The following is a 25686-nucleotide window of genomic DNA, read 5'->3' as shown; positions in this document are numbered from 1 at the left end:
TGTTAATTTATTTACAAAAAGAAAAAGAAAAAAAACTTGAAAAATGTTTCAATGTGAAAAAACTTAAATAATAAGTTCTATAGAAGAAACAAGTCCTCTGAAATCCTAACATTTGGAGAGGATCTCCGATCACATTTTTGTGAAAACCACTTCAGACTTCCCTTTCTGTTGGGATATATGCATAATGTTACATAAAGTGAATCACCTATACATGCTTTTTATTTTTTTTCAGATATCCAATGTACTCAATGTAAAATGGCTGGCACCATTTTATGCATGCACAACAATTTTTTTTTTTTTTTTTTTTTTTTTGAGATGGAGTCTCGTTTTTGTCACCCAGGCTGGATGCAGTGGCGAGATCTCGGCTCACTGTAACCTCTGCCTCACAGGTGCAAACAATTCTCTGCCTCAGCCTCCTGAGTAGCTAGAATTACAGGCGCCCACCCACCACCATGCCCGGCTAACTTTTCTATTTTTAGTAGAGACAGGGTTTCACCATCTTGGCCAGGCTGATCTTGAACTCCTAACCTCGTGATCTACCCACCTCAACCTCCCAACACAGTAATTTTTTTATCCATATCAACTGGTATACATCTGTGGTTTTCATGTTTTCTGTAATGATATATAATATGAAGTACATATTTGTGACTGATCTTTCCTTAGAACTGTGGGGAGAGGCCGGGCGCGGTGGCTCAAGCCTGTAATCCCAGCACTTTGGGAGGCCGAGGCGGGTGGATCACGAGGTCGAGAGATCGAGACCATCCTGGTCAACATGTGAAACCCCGTCTCTACTAAAAATACAAAAAAACTAGCTGGGCGTGGTGGCGCGTGCCTGTAATCCCAGCTACTTAGGAGGCTGAGGCAGGAGAATTGCCTGAACCCAGGAGGCGGAGGTTGCGGTGAGCCGAGATCGCGCCATTGCACTCCAGCCTGGGTAACAAGAGCGGAACTCCGTCTCAAAAAAAAAAAAAAAAAAAAAAAAAAAAAAAAGAACTGTGGGGAGAAAGTAGAATATACAGTACTAAAAACATGGTGACTTAAGGGCTGGGCAAGGTGGCCTGTGCCTGTAATCCCAACACTCTGGCACAACAAGATGGGAGGATCATTTGAGGCCAGTAATTCTAGGTTACAATGAGCTATGATCATGTCACTGCACTGCAGTCTGGGTGAGAGCAGAATTTGCCTTTTAAAAAAAAAAAAAAAAAAAAAAAAAAACAGTGACTTAAAAGATAATGCAATATTTTGCACATGTAACTTTTTTCTTGCTCTGTTGCCCACGCTGCAGTGCAATGGCATGATGACTGCTCATTGCAGCCTTGATCTCCCAGGCTCAAGTGATCCTCCCACCTCAGCCACCCAAGTAGCTGGGACTACAAGTGTGCACCACCATGCTTGGCTAATTTTTCCATATTTTTGTGGAGACAGGGTTTTGCCATGTGGCCCAAGCTACATGTAATTGTTAAAATAAGGAATGTGCAATGATGACTATTTATTTCTGGACTGAATTATCCTTATAGACATGTACCATTTTGTGATTGTTTTTCATTTTATTTATAAGCATGGTTGAGAACAGTTGAAGAGCAATGATAAAATAATTACCAGGATGCAGCCATGGCCAATAATGGTAAAATCCCATCTCTAGAAAAAATTTAAAAGTTGGCCAAATGTGGTGGTGTGTGCTTGCAGTCCCAGTTACTCAGAAGGCTGAGGCATAGGAATCACTTCCCAGGAGGCAGAGGTTGCAGTGAGCCGAGATCATGCCACTGCACTTCACCATGGGTGGCAGAGCAACACCCTGTCTCAAATAGTAATAATTACCAGGATGACAATATCAATAAAATTTCATGATGGAGGAAAAATAAAATCAGTAGGATCTCATAATGTTATCTTAGATTTACAAAACGACGCAATAGATCCATGAGGTAATTTTAAGAAAAGGGATCTAATTTTTTTTTTTTTTTTTGAGAGACAAGGGTCTCACTATGTTGCTCAGGCTAGTTAGTCTCAAACTCCTGGCTCAGGCAATCCTCAGCCTTTAGAGTACTTGGGACTACAGGTACCTACTACTGTACCCAGCTTGTTTTAATTTCTTAGATTTTTCTTTTTCTTCTTTTTAAGACTTCTAAGAAATAAGGAAGTATCAATCTTTACAAATAACTACAAATAACAAATAAGGAAATATCAATCTTTGCAAAAAACTAAAATTGGATCCACTTAGCAGCGATACTGTATCAAGGGTTAATGTTGCTTTCCTAAAAAGTAAGAATTTATGCCTATGAGCACGTTTTTCTAAGTATCTCATATTTCCAGCAGGCAAAGGAAATATTATGATGTTGTTTTTCTTAAAGGATTTTTTTTTTTTGGTCTAAAAGTAATCTCATTTAATGGAAAGATGTGAAAAACCAAAAAAAATGTTTGGAAAAGTAATCCCTTTCAAATATGAACATAAAACAGGAAAAGTACAAGATTTTTGTACTTTTCTGCACAAGAAAGTATACAGAAAGGAGTTTTAAAAAGCAAGCCTGAAGCCAGGCACACTAGCACTTTGGGCAGCCAAGAAAGAAGGATTCCTTGAGGCCAGGAGTTCAAGACCAGTCTGTGGAACATACTGAGACTGTCTCTAAAAAAAAATAAGGCCGGGCACGGTGGCTCACACCTGTAATCCTAGCACTTTGGTCTGTTACCCAGGCTGGGTGGCCGAGGCGGGCAAATTGCCTGAGCTCAGGATTTCAAGACAACTCTGGTTAGCATGGCAAAACCCCGTCTCTACTAAAATACAAAAAATTAGCTGGCCATAGTCCCAGCCACTCGGGAGGCTAGGGCACAAGAATCGCTTGAACCCGGGAGGAGGTTGTTCCAGTGGTTCGCACCACTGCACTCCAGCCTGGGTGACAAAGCAAGACTCTATCTCCAAAAATAAAAATAATCGGGCTGGGCGCGGTGGCTCAAGCCTGTAATCCCAGCACTTTGGGAGGCCGAGGCGAGTGGATCACGAGGTCAAGAGATCGAGACCATCCTGGTCAACATGGTGAAACCCCGTCTCTACTAAAAAATACAAAAAATTAGCTGGGCATGGTGGTGCGTGCCTGTAATCCCAACTACTCGGGAGGCTGAGGCAGGAGAATTGCCTGAACCCAGGAGGCGGAGGTTGCGGTGAGCCGAGATCGCGCCATTGCACTCCAGCCTGAGCAACAAGAGCGAAACTCCGTCTCAAAAAAAAAATAATAATAATAATAATCAAGCCAGGCGCGGTGGCTCACGCCTGTAATCCCAACACTCTGGGAGTCCAAGGCGGGTGGATCACGAGGTCAAGAGATAGAGACCACCCTGGTCAACATGGTGAAACCCCATCTCTACTTAAAATACAAAACATTAGCTGGGCATGGCGGCGCGTGCCTGTAATCCCACCTACTCAGGAGGCTGAGGCAGGAGAATTGCCTAAACCCAGGTGGCAGAGCTTGCGGCGAGCCAAGATCACGTCATTGCACTCCAGCCTGGGTAACAAGAGCGAAACTCCGTCTCAAAAAAAATCATCATCATCATCATCATCATCATCATCATCATCATCATCATCATCATCATCAGTGGTTTCTGGTGGGGTGTGCCTATAGTCCCAGCTGTTAATAATCCAGAGACTAAGGCAGGAAGTTTGTTACAGTGAGCTATGATCACAACACTGTACTCCAGCCTGGGCAAGAGTGAGACCTTGATCCTAAAAAATATTTTTAATAAATAAATAAAACAAAAATACTCATGTGGCTTCACTGTTATTCACTAGGTATTTTTTAAATTTTTGCCAATACAACAAGTTTTTTTAAATTTTAATTATTTAAAAATTTAATATCTGTCAATCTCAAAAATTATCGAAGCCACAAAGGTCTCTAAAAGGCACAGAAATACAATGCAGTGTTGGAAGAGAACTGATATAAAAACCAGTAAATTAAATTATTTTTATCCCGATAACAATAAAATGAAAAGGGACAAAAATTAGCAAATAGAGTGATGCTATATATAACAAGAACATGAGCCACATTAGTAGTTGTAACAGAAAAGAGGTTACTCCTTGCTATGAACTGAATGTTTGTGTCCCCTCAGAATTCATGTACTGAAACCTAATCCTTAATGTTATCGTATTTGGGGTTCTGGGAGGTGCACAGTTCAAGAAGGTAGCATCCTCATGAACAGAAGCAGCGTTCTTACAAAAGAGATCCCAAAGGCTCCTCCCTCATCCCTTCCCAGATGAGAAGAGGCACACAGAGGGAGAAGATGGCTGTCTATGAATCAAGAAGCAGGACCTCACCACCCACTGAGTCTGCTAGCACCTTGATCGTCAACTTCTCAGCCTCCAGAACTGCGAAAAATACATTTCTATTGTTTATAAACCTGCCAGTCTATGATACTTGGTTGTAACAGCCCAAATGGCACAAAAATCAACCAGGTGTGGTAGTGTGTGCTTGTAATCCCAGCTACTCTGGAGGCTGAGGCAGGAGAATCACCTGAACCCGGGAGGCGGAGGTTGCAGTGAGCTGAGATCATGCCACTGCATTCCAGCCTGGGCAACAGAGTGAAACTCCATCTCAAAAAAAAAAAAAAAAAAATCTATTCCTGGTGGGCAGAAGATGCCAAGTTCAGAGAGGCCAGGTTGAGGACAAGGAATGGCCCCCCAACATCAAATTGGGCCTCCTAGTCAAGGACATGAAGATCAAGTCCCTGGAGATCTCTCTCTCCCTGTCTCTCAAGGAGTCTTAAAATCTTTGACTTTTTCCAAGATTTTGAAGATTATGCTCATGCAAGAGCAAACCCTTGATAGCCAATAGATCAGGTTCACGGTATTTGCTGCTATCGTTGACTAGAATAGCCACATTATTCTGAATGTTACGTGCTCCCGGGTTGTAACTACCACCAGGCAGGGGGGTCATCATCTTGGGCAAGCTTTCCACTGCTGCTATGCGGCAAGACTACTGGGAGAATAAGATCAGCAAACCCCATACCATTCCTTGGTACTGTGGCTCTGTGCTGGTGTGACTCATCCGCACTCCCAGGGACACCGATATCATCTCAGCCCGTGCCTAAAAAACTGCTGATGATGGCCAGTACCAACTGCTATACCTTGGCCAGGGGCTACACTGCCACTCTAGGCGACTTTGCAAAGGCTACCTTTCATGCTATCTCCATGACCTACAGCTACCTCATCCCCAATCTCAGGAAGGAGACTGTGTTCACCAAGTCTCCCTATCAGGAATTAAATGACCATCTCAAAGAGACAAACACAAGTCTCAGTGCAAAGTCCGGGCCTCCAGCTGCAGCTACTACATGGTTTTTAAACACACCAAAAAAAGTGAATTAAGCATTTTTTAAAATCTATAATAAGAAAACAAAGGGTGACTAAACACTATGTACCGTAACGTTTATCATGGTAGGAACAGTTAAATCTGACACAATTATGACATACTTTACAGAATCTTCAATGATATAAGAAAAAATTCATGATAAGAAACAGAAAAACTGCAGGTCAGGCATGGTGGCTCAAGGCTGTAAAATCCCAGCCCTTTGGGAGGCTTAGGTGAGTGGATCACTTGAAGCTGGGAGTTAGAGACCAGACTGGCCAACAGGAGAAACCCTGTCTCTACTAAAAATACAAAAATTAGCCACGTATGGTGGCACACACCTGCAATCCCAGCTACTCAGGAGGCTGAGACAGGAAAATTGCTTGAACCCAAGAAGCAGAGGTTACAGTGAGCCGAGATGGTATCTTTGCACTCCAGCCTGGGTAACAGAACAAGACTCAGTCTCAAAAAAACAAAAAGACTAGGCCGGGCGCGGTGGCTCAAGCTTGTAATCCCAGCACTTTGGGAGGCCGAGGCGGGTGGATCACGAGGTCAAGAGATCGAGACCATCCTGGTCAACATGGTGAAACACCGTCTCTACTAAAAATACAAAAAATTAGCTGGGCATGGTGGCTCGTGCCTGTAATCCCAGCTACTCAGGAGGCTGAGGCAGGAGAATTGCCTGAACCCAGGAGGCGGAGGTTGCGGTGAGCCGAGATCGCACCACTGCACTCCAGCCTGGGTAACGAGAGCAAAACTCCGTCTCAAAAAAAAAAAAAGACTATACTTGGGGCAAGGGATACAAAGGTAAACAAAACAGTTCCTAAAGTCTTAAGAGAGACAAAAATATATGTGAGTAAACAAAAAACATTCAGTCTAAGAGCTAGGAAGGAAAGAAACAATGCAGTCATTCAGAGTAACAAAGGGAGCCCAGTTTAAATCAGGCAGAGAAATATTCTGTTAGGTGACATTTCAGCTGGGACTACTATGCGAACAGGAACATCTTGAGTTCCATGAGAAGGTTTAACTAACAAGTAATAAAGTTTCTAAGCAAGGAAAGTCTGCTGGCAGAATAAACTACTCCACTGAGATTTGGCATCAGACAAAACATCACACCTAATACAACTGACTACAACTTACTAGCTGTACAACTTAAGCAAATTACATCTCTGGGCCAATTTTCTCACCTGAAAAATGGAACAAATAATAACCAGTGTTGCCAAAAAAATCCAAGAACATGATTATGAAGTATCTGACAGACAAAATGTTCAACACCTTGCCCATTCCCTCAAAATTCTTTTTAATTTATTTAAAAGCTATCATCCAAGGCCAGGCGTGGTGGCTCACACTGTAACCTCAGCGCCTTGGGAGGTCAAGGCAGGTGGATCACTTGAGGTGAGGAGTTCAAGACCAGCCTGGCCAACATGGCGAAACCGTCTCTACTAAAAATACAAAAATTAGGCTGGGCGTGGTGGCTCACACCTATAATTCCAGCACTTTGGGAGGCTGAGGTGGGTGGATCATGAGGTAAAGAGATAAAGACCAAGATACAAAAAATAAATAAATAAATAAATAAATATAAAAAGAGATGAAGACCATCTTGTCCAACATGCTGAAACTCCGTCTCTCCTAAAAATACAAAAAATTAGCTGGGCGTGGTGGCACACACCTGTAGTCCCAGCTACTCGGGAGACAGAGGGAGGAGAATAGCTTGAACGCAGGAGGCAGAGGTTACAGTAGGCCAGATCGCTACACTGAACTCCAGCCTGACAACAGAGTGAGACTGTCTCCAAAAAAAAAAAAAAAAAAAAAAAAAAAATTTTGCCAGGTGCGGTGGTGAATGCCTGTAATCCTAGCTACTCAGGAGACTAAAGCACAAGAATCAATTGAACCCGGGAGGCAGAAGTTGCAGTGAGCCAGGATCATGCCACTGTACTCCAGCCTGGGTAACAGAGCAACAATACCCTGTCTCAAGCCTGGGTGACAGAGCAAGACCCTGTCTTAAATAAATAAATAAATAAATAAATAACCTACCTACCTACCTACCTACCTACCAGCCAGGAGCAGTGGCTCGTGTCTATACAATCCTAGCACTTTGGGAGGCCAAAGCAGGAAGACTGCTTGAGCCCAAGAGTTTAAGACCTTCCCGGGCCACATGACAAAAATACAAAAAGTACAAAAATTAGCCAGGTATGGTGGCACATGCCTGTGGTCCCAGCTACTCAGGCTGAGGTGGGATGATCACATGAGCCTGAGGAGGTTGAGGGTGTAGTGAGCTGTCATCACACTCAGCCTGAGTGACAGTGAGACCCTGTCTCCAAAAAAAAAAGCTCTGCACTCAGCCTGAGTGACAGTGAGACCCTGTCTCCAAAAAAAAGCTATCAATAAAAAGTTCTAGCCAGGCGCGGTGGCTCACGCCTATTATCCCAGCACTTTGGGAGGCCAAGACGGGCCGATCACAAGGTCAAGAAAACGAGACCATCCTGGTCAACATGGCGAAACCCCAGCTCTACTAAAAATACAAAAATTAGCTGGGCATGGTGGCACACGCCTGTAGTCCCAGCTACTCGGAGGCTGAGACAGGAGAACTGCTTGAACACAGGAGACAGAGGTTGCGGTGAGCCGAGATCGTGCCATTGCACTCCAGCCTGGGTAACAAGAGTGAAACTCTGTCTCAAAAAAAAAAAAAGTTCTTAGTTAACTGGGCATGGTGGTGCATCCCTATAGTCCTAGCAACTTGGAAGGCTGAGGTGGGAGGATCACTTGAACCTAGCAGGTCAAGGCTGCAATGAGCTGTGATCATGCCACTGCACTCCAACCTGGGAGATACACCGAGACCCTGCCTCAAGGGGAAAAAAAAAAGGCCAGAAACGGTAGCTCACGCTTGTAATCCCAGCACTTTGGGAGGCTGAGGCAGGTGTATCACCTAAGGCCAGGAGTTCAAGACCAGCCTGGCCAAGATGGTGAAACCCTATCTCTACTAAAAATACAAAAATGGCCGGGCGCGGTGGCTCAAGCCTGTAATCCCAGCACTTTGGGAGGCCGAGGCGGGTGGATCACGAGGTCGAGAGATCGAGACCATCCTGGTCAACATGGTGAAACCCCGTCTCTACTAAAAATACTAAAAGTTAGCTGGGCATGGTGGCGTGTGCCTGTAATCCCAGCTACTCAGGAGGCTAAGGCAGGAGAATTGCCTGAACCCAAGAGGCGGAGGTTGCGGTGAGCCGAGATCGCGCCATTGCACTCCAGCCTGGGCAACAAGAGCGAAACTCCGTCTCAAAAAAAAAAAAATACAAAAATTAGCCAGGTATGGTGGCAGGCACCTGTAATCCCAGCTACTTGGAGGCTGAGGTGGGAAAACTGGTTGAACTCGAGAGGTGGAGGTTGCAGTGAGCAAAGATTGTGCCACTGCACTCCAGCCTGGGTGACAGAGTGAGACTCTTATCAAAACATTAAACAAATAAAAATTTTTTAAAATAGGAATAAAATTTCAGGGCCGGGCACGGTGGCTCAACCCTGTAATCCTAACACTTTGGGAGGCCGAGGCGGGTGGATCACAAGGTCGAGAGATCGAGACCATCCTGGTCAACATGGTAAAACCCCGTCTCTACTAAAAATACAAAAAATGAGCTGGGCATGGTGGCATATGCCTGTAATCCCAGCTACTCAGGAGGCTGAGGCAGGAGAACTGCTTGAACCCAGGAGGCGGAGGTTGCAGTGAGCCGAGATCGCGCCATTGCACTCCAGCCTGGGTAACAAGAGCGAAACTCCATCTCAAAAAAAATAAAAATAAAAATAAAAAAAATAAAATTTCAAAATAAAAACAAAGTGTGGGTAAAATATGGAGTAACTAGAAGTCACTCACTTATTGCCAACAGGAATGTAAAAAATAGTACAACCACTACGGAAAACAGTTTGGCAGTTTCTTACAAAGTTAAACATACAGCAACTTACCCCTAAATATTTACGTAAGCCACATGAAAGCATAACACAAGAAACCCTGAAAACAAATATTCATAGTATCTGTATTCACAATAGCCACTAGTTGTAAGCAACCCAAATATCCACCCATACATCACGAACAATATAGTTATGTCTATACCATGGAATATGACTCCACCATAAAAGAAACAAAATACTATACACACAAAGATATGAATGAAATCTCATAAACAGTATGCTAAGCAAGAGAAGCCAGACACAAAAGAGTACATGCTACATTAGAAAACACAACCAGGCACAGTGGCTTAGGCTGAGCAAGGTGGCTCACACCTATGAATCCAGCACTTTGGGAGGCTAAGGTGGGCAGATCCCCTGAGGTCAGGAGTTTGAGACCAGCCTAGCCAACATGGTAAAAACCAATCTCTACTAAAAAATACAAAAAAATTAGCCAGACATGGTGGCGCACGCCTGTAATCCCAGCTACTCAGGAGACTGAGGCTGGAGAATCTCTTGAACCTGAGAGGCAGAGGTTGCAGTGAGCCGAGAATGAGCCATTACAATGCAGCCTGGGCGGCCAAATGAGACTCTGATCAAAAAAAAAAAAAAAACAAACTAATTTATAGTAACGGAAATAGGTATCTAAGGCAGGTAGATAAGGAGTGCAGAATAACTAATTGTAAGAGGGAACAACAGAACTTGTGTGGGATAATGGAAATGTTCTCTATTTTTATTATGGCAGTGCATTACATGTGTACATAAGTTTGTTAAAACTTGCCGGGTGCGGTGGCTCACGCCTGTAATCCCAGCACTTTGGGAGGCCAAGGCGGGTGGATCACAAGGTCAAGTGATCGAGACCATCCTGGTCAACATGGTGAAACCCCGTCTATACTAAAAATACAAAAAATTAGCTGGGCATGGTGGCACGTGCCTGTAATACCAGCTACTCAGGAGGCTGAGGCAGGAGAATTGCCTGAACCCAGGAGGCGGAGGTTGCGGTGAGCCGAGATCGCGCCATTGCACTCCAGCCTGGGTAACAAGAGCGATTAACTCCACCTCAAAAAAAAAAAAAAAAAAACTCATTGAGCTCACCAGGCGAAGTGGCTCACGCCTATAATCCCAGCACTTTGGGAGGCCCAGGCAGGTAGATTACTTGAGGTCAGGAGTTCAACACCAGCCTGGCCAACATGATGAAACCCGATCTCTACAAAAATACAGGCCAGGAGCAATGGCTCATATTTGTAATCCCAGCACTTTGGGAGGCCGAGGCGTGGGGATTACATAAGATAGTAGTATGAGATCAGTTTGGCCAACATGGTGAAATCCCATCTCTACTAAAAATACATAAGTTAGCCAGATGTGGTGGCTCACACCTCTAATCCCAGCTAATCGGGAAACTGAGGCAGGAGAATCACTTGAACCCCGGGAGACTGAGTGAGCTGCACTCTAGCCTGGGCGACAGAGCAAGACTCGCTCTAAAAAAAAGAAAATACAAAAATACAAAAAATTACCTGGGCACGGTGGCACACACCCGTAATCCTAGCTGTCTGAGAGGCTGAAGCAGGAGAACTGTTTGAATCTGGGAGATGGAGGCTGCAGAGAGTTAAGATCACCACAGCACTTCAGCCTGGGTGACAGAGCAAGACTCTGTCTCCAAAAAAAAACACCTCATTGAGCTCTAAAACAGAATGTCTTTTCTATTGTTTTATTTATTTATTTATTTTAATTTTCTTTTCAAATAGAGACTGGTTCTTATTGCAACTTTGACCTCCTAGGCACAAGTGATCCTTCACCTCAGCCTCCCGAGTAGCTGGGACTGACTACAGGGAAAACAGCTGAGACTACTGTGCATTCCACCATGCTGAACTCCCCAAAAGTGTTGCTTTTTTTCTTTCTTTTGAGACGCAGTTTGGCTCTTGCCACCCAGGCTGTAGTAGTGGCACGATCTCAGCTAACTGCCTCCTGGGTTCAAGCGTTTCTCATGCCTCAGCCTCCCAAGTAGCTGGGATTACAAGCACCCACTACTAAGCCCAACTAATTTTCGTATTTTTGGTAGAGATGGGGGTTTCACCATGTTGGCCAGGCTGGTCTCGAACTCCTGACCTCAGGTGATCTGTCTGTCTCAGCCTCCCAAAGTGCTGAAATTACAGGCATGAGCCACCAAGCCCAGTCTTTTTTTTTTTTAAAGACATAGTCTCGCTCTGTCGCCCAGTCTGGAGTGTGGCAGTGCAATCTGGGCTCACTCCAACCTTTGCCTCCAGGGTTCAACTGATTCTGGTGCCTCAGCCTCCCAAGTAGCTGGGATTACAGGCACACGCCACCACGCCCAGCTAATTCTTTGTATTTTTAGTACAGACAGGGTTTCGTCATGTTGCCCAGGTTTGTCTCGAACTCCTGAGCTCAGACAATCCACCCACCTTGGCCTCCCAGAGTACTAGGATTACAGGCATGAGCCACCGTGCCCAGCACAAGGTGCTATTTTTTTTTAGACAAGATCTCACTCTGCCACCTAGGCTGAAGTGCAGTGGCATGATCTCGGCTCACTGCAACCTCTGCCTCCAGGGTTCAAGCAATTCTCCTGTCTCAGCCTCCTGAGCTGGGATTACAGGGATGTGTCACCATGCCCAACTAATTTTTGTATTTTTAGTAGAGACGAGGTTTTTTTGTTTTTAAGAAGGAGTCGTCTCACTCTGTCGCACAGGCTGGAGTGCAGGGGCATGATCTCAGCTCACTACAACCTCCAACTCCTGGGTTCAAGTGATTCTCAAGGCTCAGCCTCCCAAGTAGCTGGGACTACAGGCACACACCACCACGCCCAGCTAATTTTTGTATTTTTAGTAGAGATGGGCTTTTGTCATGCTGGCAGACTGGTCAGGAACTCCTGACTCAGGTGATTCACCCAGTGGGTGTAAGCTACCACCCCCTATGGTGCTTTTTAATGAATGTCAGGTGCAAATAAAGCTGATTATAATTTCTAAAAGTATTACTTTAAGTTTATAGATTTTTACTTTGTATAGAGATGTTCAGTACATTAGACAAAATCAAAATACAAAACATTCCTGAGATTTAACTAAACTCTGAAGTTTGAAGAAAATATATGACTCTTGACTCGTACCAGTACACAAAAATTTCTTATTTATATTCACTGAATATTTACTTAACACCTACTTACCATATGCTAGTATGAACTGCAAGGAAAGATAGAATTCCAGAATAGAGAGAAGCCCATATGTAACTGGATAGAAGGACAAGATATTTAAAACTTACGTTGTTAGCAAGAATGCCCCATCACCACATCTTTCCAGAGCCTTTCGTGCAGGAGGTTTTGCTGCAAATTCTACAAAACCTTTTCCTGTAGCTCTACCACGATCATCCACAACCACAACAGCTTTCTCTACTGGACCAAACTGAGAAAACGCTTGCTCTAGCAGCTCATTGGAAACAACTGGAGAAAGGTTCTTCACAGTTAGGGCTGCTCCATGTGTGGCAAAGCGAATTCGTAGAGGTCTGCTCTTCAAAATGGTGCCATCCAGCTCTGCTTTTGCAATTTCAGCCAATGTCCTGGATTCCTTTTTAGGAAGAGAAAACATTTTTAAAAGATGACAGTAACAGAAAAAATTTAAAACAGTGGTTGGCTTCTAGGGAGAACAAGGTAGCTTTAGCAAATGGCTGATAGTATCAATTTGTTTTTGATTCTTTTAACATTGGTATCACATGGTTTTAACTATTCAATGACCATTTTAAACATTTTAAGTAAAAGGTCCCAACTCCATTGTTTTGTTAAAAGTCATTTAGGCCGGGCACGGTGGCTCAAGCCTGTAATCCCAGCACTTTGGGAGGCCGAGGCAGGTGGATCACAAGGTCAAGAGATCGAGACCATCCTGGTCAACACGGTGAAACCCCATCTCTACTAAAAATACAAAAAATTATCTGGGCATGGTTGTGCGTGCCTATAATCCCAGCTACTCAGGAGGCTGAGGCAGAATTGCCTGAACCCAGGAGGCGGAGGTTGTGGTGAGCTGAGATCATGCCATTGCACTCCAGCCTGGGTAGTAACAGTGAAACTCCGTCTCAAAAAAAAAAAAAAAGTCATCATTTAAAGATTAGCTCCTCGGCCGGGCGCGGTGGCTCAGGCCTGTAATCCCAGCACTTTGGGAGGCCAAGGCGGGTGGATCACGAGCTCAAGAGATCGAGACCATCCTGGTCAACATGGTGAAACCCCGTCTCTACTAAAAATACAAAAAATTAGCTGGGCATGGTGGCGCATGCCTGTAATCCCAGCTACTCAGGAGGCTGAGGCAGGAGAATTGCCTGAACCCAGGAGGCGGAGGTTGCGGTGAGCCGAGATCGTGCCATTGCACTCCAGCCTGGGTAACAAGAGTGAAACTCCGTCTCAAAAAAAAAAAAAAAAAAAAAAAAAAATACAAAAAGTAGCCGGCCTGGTGGTGAGTGCCTATAGTCCCAGCTACTTAGGAGGCTGAGGCAGGAGAATCGCTTGAACCCAGGAGGCGAAGGCTGCAGTAAGCTGAGATCACACCACTGCACTCCAGCCTGGGTGACAGAGTGAAACTCCATCTCAAAAAGAAAAACAAAACAAAAAAAGCCCAGGAGTTTGAGACCTGCTTGGACAACACAGTGAGACTATGTTTTAAACAAAATTAGCCAGGTGTGGTGGCATGTGACTATGGTCTCAGCTACCTGAGGGGCTGAGGTGGAAGGATCACTTGAGTCTAGGAAATCAAGGTTAGAGTGAGCCATGATCATGGTACTTCACTCTGGCCTGGGCACTCTGTCTCAAAAGAAAAAAAAGAAAAAAAAAGACCAGTACACTTAAAATTTGTGTCCTTTAATATATGTAAATTTTTAAAACCCTAAAAAATAATAGCCGGGCGTGGCTATAATGCCTAAAATCATGCCTGTAATCTCAGCACTTTGGGAGGCCGAGAAAGGCGAATCATTTGAGGCCAGGAGTTTGAGACCAGCCTGGCCAACATGGCAAAACCCCATTTCTACTAAAAACTAAAAATAAGCCAGGTGTGGTGGCAGATGCCTGTAATCCCAGCTACTGGGGAGGCTGAGGCAGGAGAATCACTTAAACGCAGGAGGAAGAGGTTGCAGTGAGCCAGACTGCGCCACTGCACTCCAGCCTGGGCAACAAGAGTGAAACTCAGTCTCAAAATAATAATAATAATGATAATAATACTAATAGTGGACTGGGCCAGGTATAGTAGCTCAGACCTGTAATCCCAGCACTTTGGGAGGCAAAGGCAGAAGGATGGCTGGAGCCCAGGAGTTTGACACCAGCCTGGGCAACAATAAGAGACCTCATATTTACAAAAAAAAAAAAAAAAAAAAAAAAATTAGGTATGGTGGCGTGCACCTGTAACCCCATCTACTTAAGAAGTTGAGGTGGGAGGGTCATTTGAGCCTAGCAGGTCAAGGCTGCAGTGAGCCATGTTTGTACTGCTACAATGCAGCCTGAATGACAGAGCACGATCCATCTCAGAAATGAACAAACTTTAAAAATTGTTGGTTTTTTGGGGTTTTTTTTCCTCTAACGCCCAGGCTGGTATGCAGTGGCACGATCTCAGCTCACTACAGTCTCCATGTCCTGGGTTCAAGCAATTCTCCAGACTCAGCCTCCCGAGTACCTGGGATTACAGGCACATACCACCACGCACGGATAATTTTTTGTATTTTTAGTAGAGACAAGGTTTCACCATGCTTGCCAGGCTGGTCTCGAACTCCTGACCCTGTGATCTGCCCGCCTCAGCCTCCCAAAGTGCTGGTATTACAGGCGTGAGCCACCACAAAAAAAATTGTTTTAAGCCTAAAAAATTGTTTTAAGAAGAAACAATAGGCCAGTTGCAGTGGCTCATCATGCCTGTAATCCCAGCACTTTGAGAGGCCGAGGCAGGTGGATCACTTAAGCTCACAAGTATGAGACCAGCCTGACCAACATGGAGAAACCCCGTGTTGTTGTTATGAGCCAGATAGTTCTTGTACTCTAGCCTGGGCAAGAAGAGTGAAACTCGTCTTAAAAAACAAAAAAAAGGCCAGACGCGGTGGCTCACGCCTGTAGTCCCAGCACTTTGGGAGGCCAAGGCGGGTGGATCATGAGGTCAAGAGATCGAGACCATCCTGGTCACCATGGTGAAACCCCGTCTCTACTAAAAATACAAAAATTAGCTGGGCGTGGTGGCGCGTGCCTGTAATCCCAGCTACTCAGGAGGCTGAGGCAGGAGAATTGCCTGAACCCAGGAGGCGGAGGTTGCGGTGAGCCGAGATCGCGCCATTGCACTCCAGCCTGGGTAACAAGAGCGAAACTCCATCTCAAAAAAAAAAAAAAAAAAAAAAAAAAAGAAGAAGAACAAAAAAACAGTCTGGCATGGTGGCTCATGCCTGTAATTCCAACACTTTGGAAGGCCGAGGCGGGAGGATCACAAGGTCAGGAGTTCAAGACCAGCCTGGCCAACTTGGTGAAACCCTGTCTCTACTAAAAATAATTTTATTAGCTGGGCATGGAGGCGCATGGGAGTCTGAAGCAGGAGAACCCAGAAGGCAGAGGTTGCAGTGAGCCGAGATCATGCCACTGCATTCTAGCCTGGGCTACAGAGCGAGACGCCATCTCAAAAAATAAATAATAATAGGCTGGGCGCGATGGCTCAAGCCTGTGATCCCAGCACTTTGGGAGGCCGAGGTGGGTGGATCACGAGGTCGAGAGATCGAGACCATCCTGGTCAACATGGTGAAACCCCGTCTCTACTAAAAATACAAAAAATTAGCTGGGCGTGGTGGCACGTGCCTGTAATCCCAGCTACTCAGGAGGCTGAGGCAGGAGAATTGCCTGAACCCAGGAGGCGGAGGTTGCGGTGAGACGAGATCGCGCCATTGCACTCCAGCCTGGGTAACAAGAGTGAAACTCCGTCTCAAAAAAATAAATAATAAATAAATAAAATTAAAAATCAAGAATCAAAAACCGATGGGTAGAGAAAGATGAACACGTACCTAATAGCACAAATAGAGCAAAATTTAATTGTAAGAAACTAAGTGGCAGGCATATGGAAATACATTCATTTCTTTTCTTTTTTTTCACTCAGGCTGGTGTGCAGTGGTGCCATCTTGGCTCATTGCAACCCCCAGCTCCCAGGTTAAAGCGATTCTCCTGCCTCAGCCTCCCAAGTAGCTGGGACTACAGGCATGCATCACCATGCCCAGCTAATTTTTGTATTTTTAGTAGAGACAGGGTTTCACCATATTGGCCAGGCTAGTCTCCAATTCCTGACCTCGTGATCTACCCGCCTCAGCCTCCCAAAGTGCTGGGATTACAGGCATGAGCCACCACACCTGGCCAGACATACATTCATTTCCGTATATCTAAAATTTTTCATAATTAAATGTTGGAGGGAGGTAGATAAAGGGAATTTGGTAAGGGCTGCAGAACTGAAGAGTGTTTCCAGAGGGCAACTCTTGTTCTGCTTCTCTTAGGTATATCCAAGATGTCACATATTTTGTTTTTTCAGGGAAAACAAGAAATCTCAAATTTTTCATCAAGTCATTTTTAATTACTGGCAACCAATTCCATTCTTAAGCTGCCTGGGTCAAATAAAATGTTTATGCTTTCAGGAATTTTCTTTTTTTTTTTTTTTTTTTTTTTTGAGACGGAATTTTTGCTCGTTACCCAGGCTGGAGTGCAATGGCGCAATCTTGGCTCACCACAATCTCCGCCTCCTGGGTTCAGGCAATTCTCCTGCCTCAGCCTCCTGAGTAGCTGGGATTACAGGCACGCGCCACCATGCCCAGCTAATTTTTTGTATCTTTAGTAGAGACGGGGTTTCACCATGTTGACCAGGATGGTCTCGATCTCTTGACCTCGTGATCCACCCGCCTCGGCCTCCCAAAGTGCTGGGATTACAGGCTTGAGCCACCGCACCCGGCAGGAATTTTCAATGCTATAAATAAATCCTTTTTCAAAGTTTATGGATTTTTTTTTTTTTTTTTTTTTTTTTGAGACGGAGTTTTGCTCTTGTTGCCCAGGCTGGAGTGCAATGGCGCGATCTCGGCTCACCGCAACCTCCGCCTCCTGGGTTCAGGCAATTCTCCTGCCTCAGCCTCCCGAGTAGCTGGGATTACAGGCACGTGCCACCATGCCTAGCTAATGTTTTGTATTTTTAGTAGAGACGGGGTTTCACCATATTGACCAGGATGGCCTCGATCTCCTGACCTCGTGATCCACCTGCCTCGGCCTCCCAAAGTGCTGGGATTACAGGCGTGAGCCACCGCGCCCGGCTTTTTTTTTTTTTTTCTTTTTGAGACAGTCTTCCTCTGTCGCCCAGGCTGGAGTACAGTGATGCGATCTTGGCTCACTGCAACCTCTGCCTCCTAAGTTCAAGAGAGTCTCATGCCTCAGTTTCCCCAGTAGCTGGGATTACTAATTTTTACATTTTTAGTAGAGACAGGGTTTCACCATGTTGGCCAGGCTGGTCTGGATCTCCCAACCTCAGGTGATCCACCAACTTAGGCCTCTCAAAGTGCTGGAATTACAGGCATGAGCCACCGTGCCCGGCCACTTTCTCTGGTTTTAAATGGTGCTAAATCAGGGTTTCTCAAGCTTAACACTATTGTTATTATGGGCCAGATAGTTCTTGTTATGAGGGGCTGTCCCGGGCACTGTAGGCTATTTAGCAGCATCTCTGGTCTCCACTCATCCCAATGCCAATAGAATCACTCCCCAGTTCTGGCAACCAAAAATGTCTTCAGAGATAGCCAAATAAATGTCCTCTGGAGAGCAAAAGCACCCTGTTGGAGACCCACTGCTCTAAATGTATACTGAAGTATCTGTAAAAGCAATTAAAAGTAAAATCAATTAAAATTACAAAATTGGGGGCTGAGCACGGTGGCTCACACCTGTAATCCCAGCACTCTGGGAGGCCAAGGCAGAAGGATCGCTTAAAACCAGGTGTTCCAGACCAGCCTGGGTAACAGAATGAGACCCCCCATCTCTACCAAAAAAATATATAATGGTTTTGGCTGGGCACGGTGGCTCATGCCTGTAATCCCAGCACTTTACCAGGCCAAAGCAGGAGAATCTCTTGAACTTGGGAGGCAGAGATTGCAGTGAGCAGAGATCACACCATTGCACTCCAGCCTGAGCAACAAGAGCAAAACTTCATCTCAAAAAAATAAATAATAAAACTATGTAATCATTATGACAAAGATCTTTACCTCATGCCTCAGAATAACAAGATATAACTATTATCAAGTAGTTACCATAGATCAGCCCTTATCCATTATAAAACATAGAAACACGCATTATCTTTCAGTATCCTCACCAAGAATCTTACAAGTTAGATTTTGTTTTACTATATCCGTTTTACATATGGGGAGACAGGCCTATAAGAGGTTAAGTAACCTGCCCAAGATCACACTTCACGTAGTAATTTGAACATATAAGGAATTCACAATCTCCATCAATACACCATTATCCCACCTTCCAATTGATTTTCCTGCTATCACCCTGCAGAAATACTTAAAACTATAGGATCTTTAATAGAAGGAATACAGGAATTCACAAGAAACTAAATGACTACACCAACTCAGTGACTGCCCAAACTAAGGTCCAATGATTTCTATTTCAGGGTTCTTTCCAAAGCACAAGAACTTTTTTCTCTCACTGTTTAGTTTACTAGCTGCTTAAAATTCCCCACTTAGTCACTGGAAGAATATACAAGAAAAGAAAAAAATAAAAATACAAAAACTCTCCATTCCAAAGGTACTAAGTTAATAAGTACAAGGAAATCATGAAACAAATTAGAAATGGGATGAGAACCTGATAAGGCTCCTGGAAAAAAAAATTTGAAATAGAAAAAAAAAAAAAGAGAGAGAAATACACTTCAAGTCAATCAACACAAAGTTGATCCAAGATCAAGATAGATTCAATAATATAAAGAAAAAAGAAAAAATGAATTTAAAAACTTGCAGTATATCCATACTGTAAAATATAAAATGCTTATTAAGGTCAGGTGCAGTGGCTCAGACTTGTAATCCCAGCACTTTGGGAGGATGAGGTGGGTGGATCACTTGAGGTCAGTTCAAGACTAACCTGGCCAACATGGTGAAACCCCATCTCCACTAAAAATACAAAAATCACCCCAGGGTGGTGGCATGCCTGTAATACCAGCTTCCCAGGAGGCTGAGGCACAAGAATTGCTTGAACCTGGAAGGCAGGACTACAGTGAGCAGAGCATGCCACTGTACTCCAGCCTGGGTGACAGCAAGTCTCGGGGGAGGGGGGAGGAAAGAGGCCAGGCACCGTAGCTCACACCTGTGATCCCAGCACTTTGCAAGCCCAAGGCAGGCAGATCACCTGAGGTCAGGATTTCGAGACCAGCCTGGCCAACATGGTGAAACCGCATCTCTACTAAAAATATAAAAATTAGCTGGGCCGGGCACGGTGGCTCAAGCCTGTAATTCCAGCACTTTGGGAGGCCGAGGCGGGTGGATCATGAGGTCAAGAGATCGAGACCCTGGTGAAACCCCGTCTCTACTAAAAAATACAAAAATTAGCTGGGCGTGGTGGTGCACATCTGTGGTCCCAGCTACACGGGAGGCTGAGGCAGAATTGCTTGAACCTGGGAAGTGGAGGCTGCAGTGAGCCGAGATCGCGCCACTGCACTCCATCCAGACTGGCGCCTGACAACAGAGCGAGACACTGGCGCCTGGCAACAGAGCGAGACTCTGTCTCAAAAAAAAAATTAAAAAAAAATTAGCTGGGCATGAAGGCAGATGCCTGTAATTCCAGCTACTCCAGAGACTGGGGCACAAGAATATCTTGAACCCGGGAGGTGGAGGTTGCAGTGAGCCGAGATCACGTCATTGCACCCCAGCCTGGGCAACAGAGCAAGACTCTGGCTCAAAAAAAAAAAAAAAAAAAAGGCCAGACCAAGCACTTTGGAGGCCAAGGCAGAAGGATCACCTGACGTAGGGAGTTCAAGACCAGCCTGACCAACATGGTGAAACCCTCTATTTAAAAAAAAAAAAAAAAAAAAAAAAAGATAATTTTTTTTTGAGACAGAGTCTCACTCTGTCACCAGGCGCCAGGCTGAAGCGCAGTGGCACGACCTCGGCTCACTGCAACCTCCTCCTCCCAGATTCAAGCAATTCTCCTGCCTCAGCCTCCCGAGTGAGTAGCTGGGACTACAGGCATGCGCCACCACGCCCAGCTAATTTTTTTGTATTTTTAGTAGAGACAGGGTTTCACCATGTTGGCCAGGATGGTCTCGATCACTTGACCTCGTGATCCACCTTCCTTGGCCTCCCAAAGTGCTGGGATTACAGGCATGAGCCACCGCGCCCGGCCAAAAGATAACTTTTATATAAAAACTTTCACCAAGTGGCAAGCTGTTTCTCTAATGTCCAAAAAATAAATAAATATATTTTAATGTTCAAAATGCAATGATTATTTAACTTGAATTTTAAGGAAATTTCTATATTTCATTATTATTAATACCTTGTGAATATTTACCCTTCTCTTGAAGCCACTTACATGTTTTAAGTGTTTGCTCTAAAAAATACAGTACCTTGGCAGGGCGCAGTGGCTCATGTCTGTAATCCCAGCACTTTGGGAGGCCAAGGCGGGCAGATTACGAGGTCAAGAGATCGAGACCATCCTGGCCAACATGGTGAAATCCCATCTCTACTAAAATACAAAAATTGGCCAGACACGGTGGCTCACACCTGTCATCCTAGCACTTTGGGAGGCCGAGGCAGATGGATTATCTGAGCTCAGGAGTTCGAGATCAGCCTGGGGAACACAATGAAACCCCGTCTCTACTAAAAACACAAAAAAAACTAGCCAGGCATGGCAGCATGTACCTGTAATCCCAGCTATTCAGGAAGCTGAGACAGGGGAGTCACTTGAACCCAGAAGGCAGAGGTTGTTTGAGACAGAGAGAGACTCTGTCTCAAAAAATAAAAATAAAAACAATTAGCTGAGCGTAGTGGCATGTGCCTGTAGTAGCAGCTGCTCAGGAGGCTGAGGCAGTTGAACTGCTTGACCCCAGGAGGTGGAGACTGCAGTGAGCCAAGATCACGCCACTGCACTCCAGCCTGGATAACAGAGAAAGACCCTGTCTCAAAAAACAAAAAAAGGCATAAGCCTTCACTATTTTGTTTCGAGACAGGATCTCGCTCTGTCACCCAGGCTGCGGTGCAGAGACACCATTTCAGTTCACTGTAGCCTCTGCCTCCTGGATTCAAGCAGTTCTCCTGCCTCAGCCTCCCAAGTAATTCCCTAGTCATAGGCTTGTACCATCATGCCCGGCTAATTTTTCTAATTTTAGTAGAGATGGAGTTTTGCCATGTTGGTCAGTCTTGTTCAATGAGACGGAGACTGTCACCCAGGCTGGAGTGCACTGATGCTATCTCGGCTCACTGCAATCTCTGTCTCCCAGGTTCAAACAATTCTCTGCCTCCTGAGTAGCTGGGATTATAGGCACCCACCACCACACCTGGATAATTTTTGTATTTTTAGTACAAATGGGGTTTCACCATCTTGGCCAGGCTGGTCTTGAACTCCTGACCTCGTGATCCATCCATCTCCGCCTCCCAAAGTGCCTGGGATTACAGTCCTGAGCCACCCCCTCGCCCAGCCAAATTTCTATTTTTTTTTTTTTTTTTTTTTTTTGAGACGGAGTTTCACTCTTGTTGCCCAGGCTGGAGTGCAATGGCGCGATCTCGGCTCACCGCAACCTCCGCCTCCTGGGTTCAGGCAATTCTCCTGCCTCAGCCTCCCGAGTAGCTGGGATCACAGGCACGCGCCACCATGCCCAGCTAATTTTTTGTATTTTTAGTAGAGACGGGGTTTCACCATGTTGACCAGGATGGTCTCGATCTCTTGACCTCGTGATCCACCCGCCTCGGCCTCCCAAAGTGCTGGGATTACAGGCTTGAGCCACCGCGCCCGGCCTAGCCAAATTTCTTAAAAATATAAAGGAAGCGCTGGGAGTGGTGGCTCACACCTGTAATCCCAGCACTTTGGGAGGCTGAGGTGGGTGGATCACGAGGTCAGGACGTGAGCCAAGATCGTACCGTTGCACTCCAGGCTGGGCCACAGAGCAAGACTCCATCTCAAAATAAATAAATAAAGGAAGCACAATTTTTACATAAATTATTGAAAAACTTTTCCAACTTTGGATTAAAAGAGGGTAAGCTATACTACTATTATACTAGGATATGTATCAGTAATTTATGAAGTAGTACTGTGTATCATCTATCCTTCTCCCTACAAAAATGTGGAAGTGTCCAGGATATTAGGTAGAAAAGCACTATCTTAGATACATTCCATTAAACACCGTCCCATTACTGCAGATGGAACAGTGTTACTTGAGTATCGAGTTTGGGCACCTAAGCAGTCTGAGGGTAAACAGCAGGCTGTACTGAGGTGAGAAATAAAGTGGGAGGCCAAACCAGGAAGATCCCTCGTGCTCAGGAGTTCGGGACCAGCCTGGGCAGCATAGCAAGACCCCATCTCTAGGGAAACAAATTTAATTAAAAAAAAGTGGCCTACCCTGAAACGCATAAACGTCCGATTAAAGCCAAGAAGGGGATGGAGGGGATGTGAATCATTCTTTTAGAAGCAAGTCTCCTGGCTAGACCCTCACACCTAGTTAAGTGTCCGGTCCGACTCAAGCTTCGTTCCAAATTCATCACCGATTCGTTTCTATTACTACGGCACCGTTTTTGCCTTGAAGAATTCTCACCCCAAAACGCTACCCGTCCCCGGCCCCGGCCCTGTCGGTACCCGGGGCCACAGGGAAGCCGGGAGCGCTCGCTACCCGGGGCAGGGTGCACCGGGCCGGGTCCAGCGCCCGGCGGCAGGCCTGCAGCCACCGCGGAGCCCGGCCGGCGCGCGGCAGAAAACGGCGGCCGGCGAGCGCGCACGGAACCCCGGGACGAAGGCGCCGGGCCGGGGGGCGGCCGACCCCGCACGGGGGGTCGACGGGGCCGGGCAGCGCCGCGGCTGCCGCAGCTCGCGGCCGCCCCGACGCTCCTTTTGTTCCCCCGCGCCGGCGGCCGGCACTCACCAGGCGGATGAAGCCGAAGCCGCGGTCGCGGTTGATGAAGACTTCGCTGGGCTCGCCGTAGCGCTCGAAGAGCCTCTTGAAGTCCTCCTCCGTGATGTCCGTGGGCAGGTTTCCCACGAAGAGGCGGCAGCGCTGCGTGTACGTCTTCTCGCCCGGCTTGAGGAAACTCTTGATGTCGATGGTGAACCCCATCTCCTCGTCCGGGTGGTCCTCCGCGGGCGCGGGCGCGGGCGCCGCCTGCTCCCCGGCCAGCGCCAGCGCCATGGCGGCCGCCGGCTCGCTCTCGCCCGCCGCGGACTCCAGGGCGCGAAGGCGGGCCGGGTTTTTCTCGATGCGCACTTGCTTCAGGTTTCCTCGTAACATCATCTTCGTGAGCTCGCCCCGGACGCCGGACACAGGCCTGGATCTGTAGACGGTGCGTCTGGCTATGTATGTATGTCTACGTCTCTACAGAAGCCTCTGGCAACAAAATATTGACAGTCAAGAGGCCGCTGGGCAGGCGAGCGGGCAGCCCGTGCTCCCCGAACTCACGCCCGCAGCCGCTGGACATTCAAAATGGCGCTGCCCCCAACTGCAGTTAGAAGAAGAGACGCCGGCGCAAGCCCCGCCTCTCCGCCGGAGCCGCCGCCGGAGCGACGCGCCTGCGCATTCCCGGCGCCTGCGCATTCCCGGCGCCAACGGACCGTGGCCTCCGGCGGCGCATGCGCACCACGTTGCGCGTGCACTCGCCCGACGGCCCGGGAGGGGTGATGCCCGTTCCCACCCTGCGGGAGCCACCGCAGTGCTGTCGGCCGTGGTCTTGGGACAAATTACGTGATGTGTGCAGCAGTGTGTGAAGATACAGTGGCTTGGGTACCAGCATCCTTACCCTTTTAGATATCAAGCTCAACTTTCAATGATAGGGGCCGGGCGCGGTGGCTCAAGCCTGTAATCCCAGCACTTTGGGAGGCCGAGGCGGGTGGATCACGAGGTCAAGAGATCGAGACCATCCTGGTCAACATGGTGAAACCCCGTCTCTACTAAAAATACAAAAAATTAGCTGGGCATGGTGGCGCGTGCTTGTAATCCCAGCTACTCAGGAGGCTGAGGCAGGAGAATTGCCTGAGCCCAGGAGGCAGAGGTTGCGGTGAGCCGAGATCGCGCCATTGCACTCCAGCCTGGGTAACAAGAGCAAACTCCGTCTCAGAAAATAAATAAATAAATAAAAATAAAATAATTGTGCTGTTGATTATTGGCCTCAGAGGACTTTGCTTATAAATTGCTTATAAAATCAATATAATCAGGCTGGGCATGTTGGCTCACGCCTGTAATCCCAGCACTTCGGGAGGCCGAGGTGGGAGGATCACCTGAGATTGGGAGTTCGAGACCAGCCTGACCAACATGGAGAATCCCCATCTCTACTAAAAATACAAAAATTAGCTGAATGTGGTGGCAGGTGCCTGTAGTCTCAACTACTTCAGAGACTGAGGCAAGAGAATTGCTTGAACCCAGAGGCAGAGGTTGCCATGAGCTGCGATCAAGCCATTGCACTCCACCCTGGGCAACAAGAGCAAAACTCCATCTTAAAAAAAAAAAAAAAAAAAAAATTCAGTATAATCAGACCATGAGCTCTTACTGGCCATAGTCTTATGACAAGGGTCAACAAACTTTTTCTGTAAAGGCCCAGATAGCCAGTATTTCAGATGTGCAGGCCAGATTCTGTCACAACTACTCAACTCTATGCTCCTGGCACGTGATGACTCCTCAATGAATGTTGAAAAGAAAGGAACTCAGTCACTATGCAAAACAGTTCAGAAGTATCTCAGGAAGATCGACATTTGTGGGCCGGGCGCGGTGGCTCACACCTGTAATCCCAGCACTTTGGTAGCCCAAGGTGGGTGGATCACGAGTTATGGAGATCGAGACCATCCTGGCCAACATGGTGAAACCCCATCTCTTTAAAAAAAAAAAAAAAAAAAAAAAGATGGGCATTTGCTAGTCTTTAGCAATCCCATTCCTAAGTATTTATCCAAGAGAAATGAAAACTTGTGTTCCCACAAAAATCTATATGCAAATGTTTATAGGGGCTTTATTGTCCTCAAAACAAAAGCAAACAATTAAAACGTCCTTCCACCAGTGGATGGATAAATAGTGGTACATTCATGTAACAGAATACTACTCAGCAATAAAAAGGAATAAACTACTGATATAAGCAACGCTGTGACTCAATAGGTTACATACTGTGTACATAACATTCTGGAAAAGGCAAAATTATTGCTGAAGAACACAGATTGATGGTTGCCCGGGACTGGGGGTGGAGGGGAGTTAACCTCATGGGGACACTCAGAAGCTTTTAG

General features: G+C 46.2%; 1 protein-coding gene across 4 annotated transcripts in view; it reads right to left on the bottom strand.

Moving 5' to 3' along the window:
- PSPC1 (paraspeckle component 1) overlaps window positions 1-23930 on the bottom strand; it is a 115689-nt gene extending 91759 nt beyond the window's left edge. For 3 of the 4 annotated variants that reach the window (XR_012514460.1, XR_012514461.1, XM_074387955.1), the window contains exons 1-2: window positions 23351-23929; window positions 12534-12835 (exon numbers count right to left, since the gene is read on the bottom strand). Coding sequence is in view for 2 of the 4 variants with exons in the window: in XM_074387955.1 (XP_074244056.1) it covers window positions 12534-12835; window positions 23351-23716 (668 nt within the window). In the remaining 2 variants the exon portion in view is untranslated. Of the gene's footprint in view, window positions 1-12533; window positions 12836-23350 lie in introns of all 4 variants that reach the window. The other variant, XM_039473393.2, reaches the window with a different exon arrangement.
- Between the last annotated feature and the right edge of the window lie 1756 nt (window positions 23931-25686).

This window comes from Saimiri boliviensis, chromosome 16 (genome assembly GCF_048565385.1).
Source record: "Saimiri boliviensis isolate mSaiBol1 chromosome 16, mSaiBol1.pri, whole genome shotgun sequence".
In the NCBI taxonomy this organism is placed as follows: domain Eukaryota; kingdom Metazoa; phylum Chordata; class Mammalia; order Primates; family Cebidae; genus Saimiri; species Saimiri boliviensis.
Note: the sequence above shows the minus strand (reverse complement) of the source record. Positions and strands in the feature narration are given on the sequence as shown.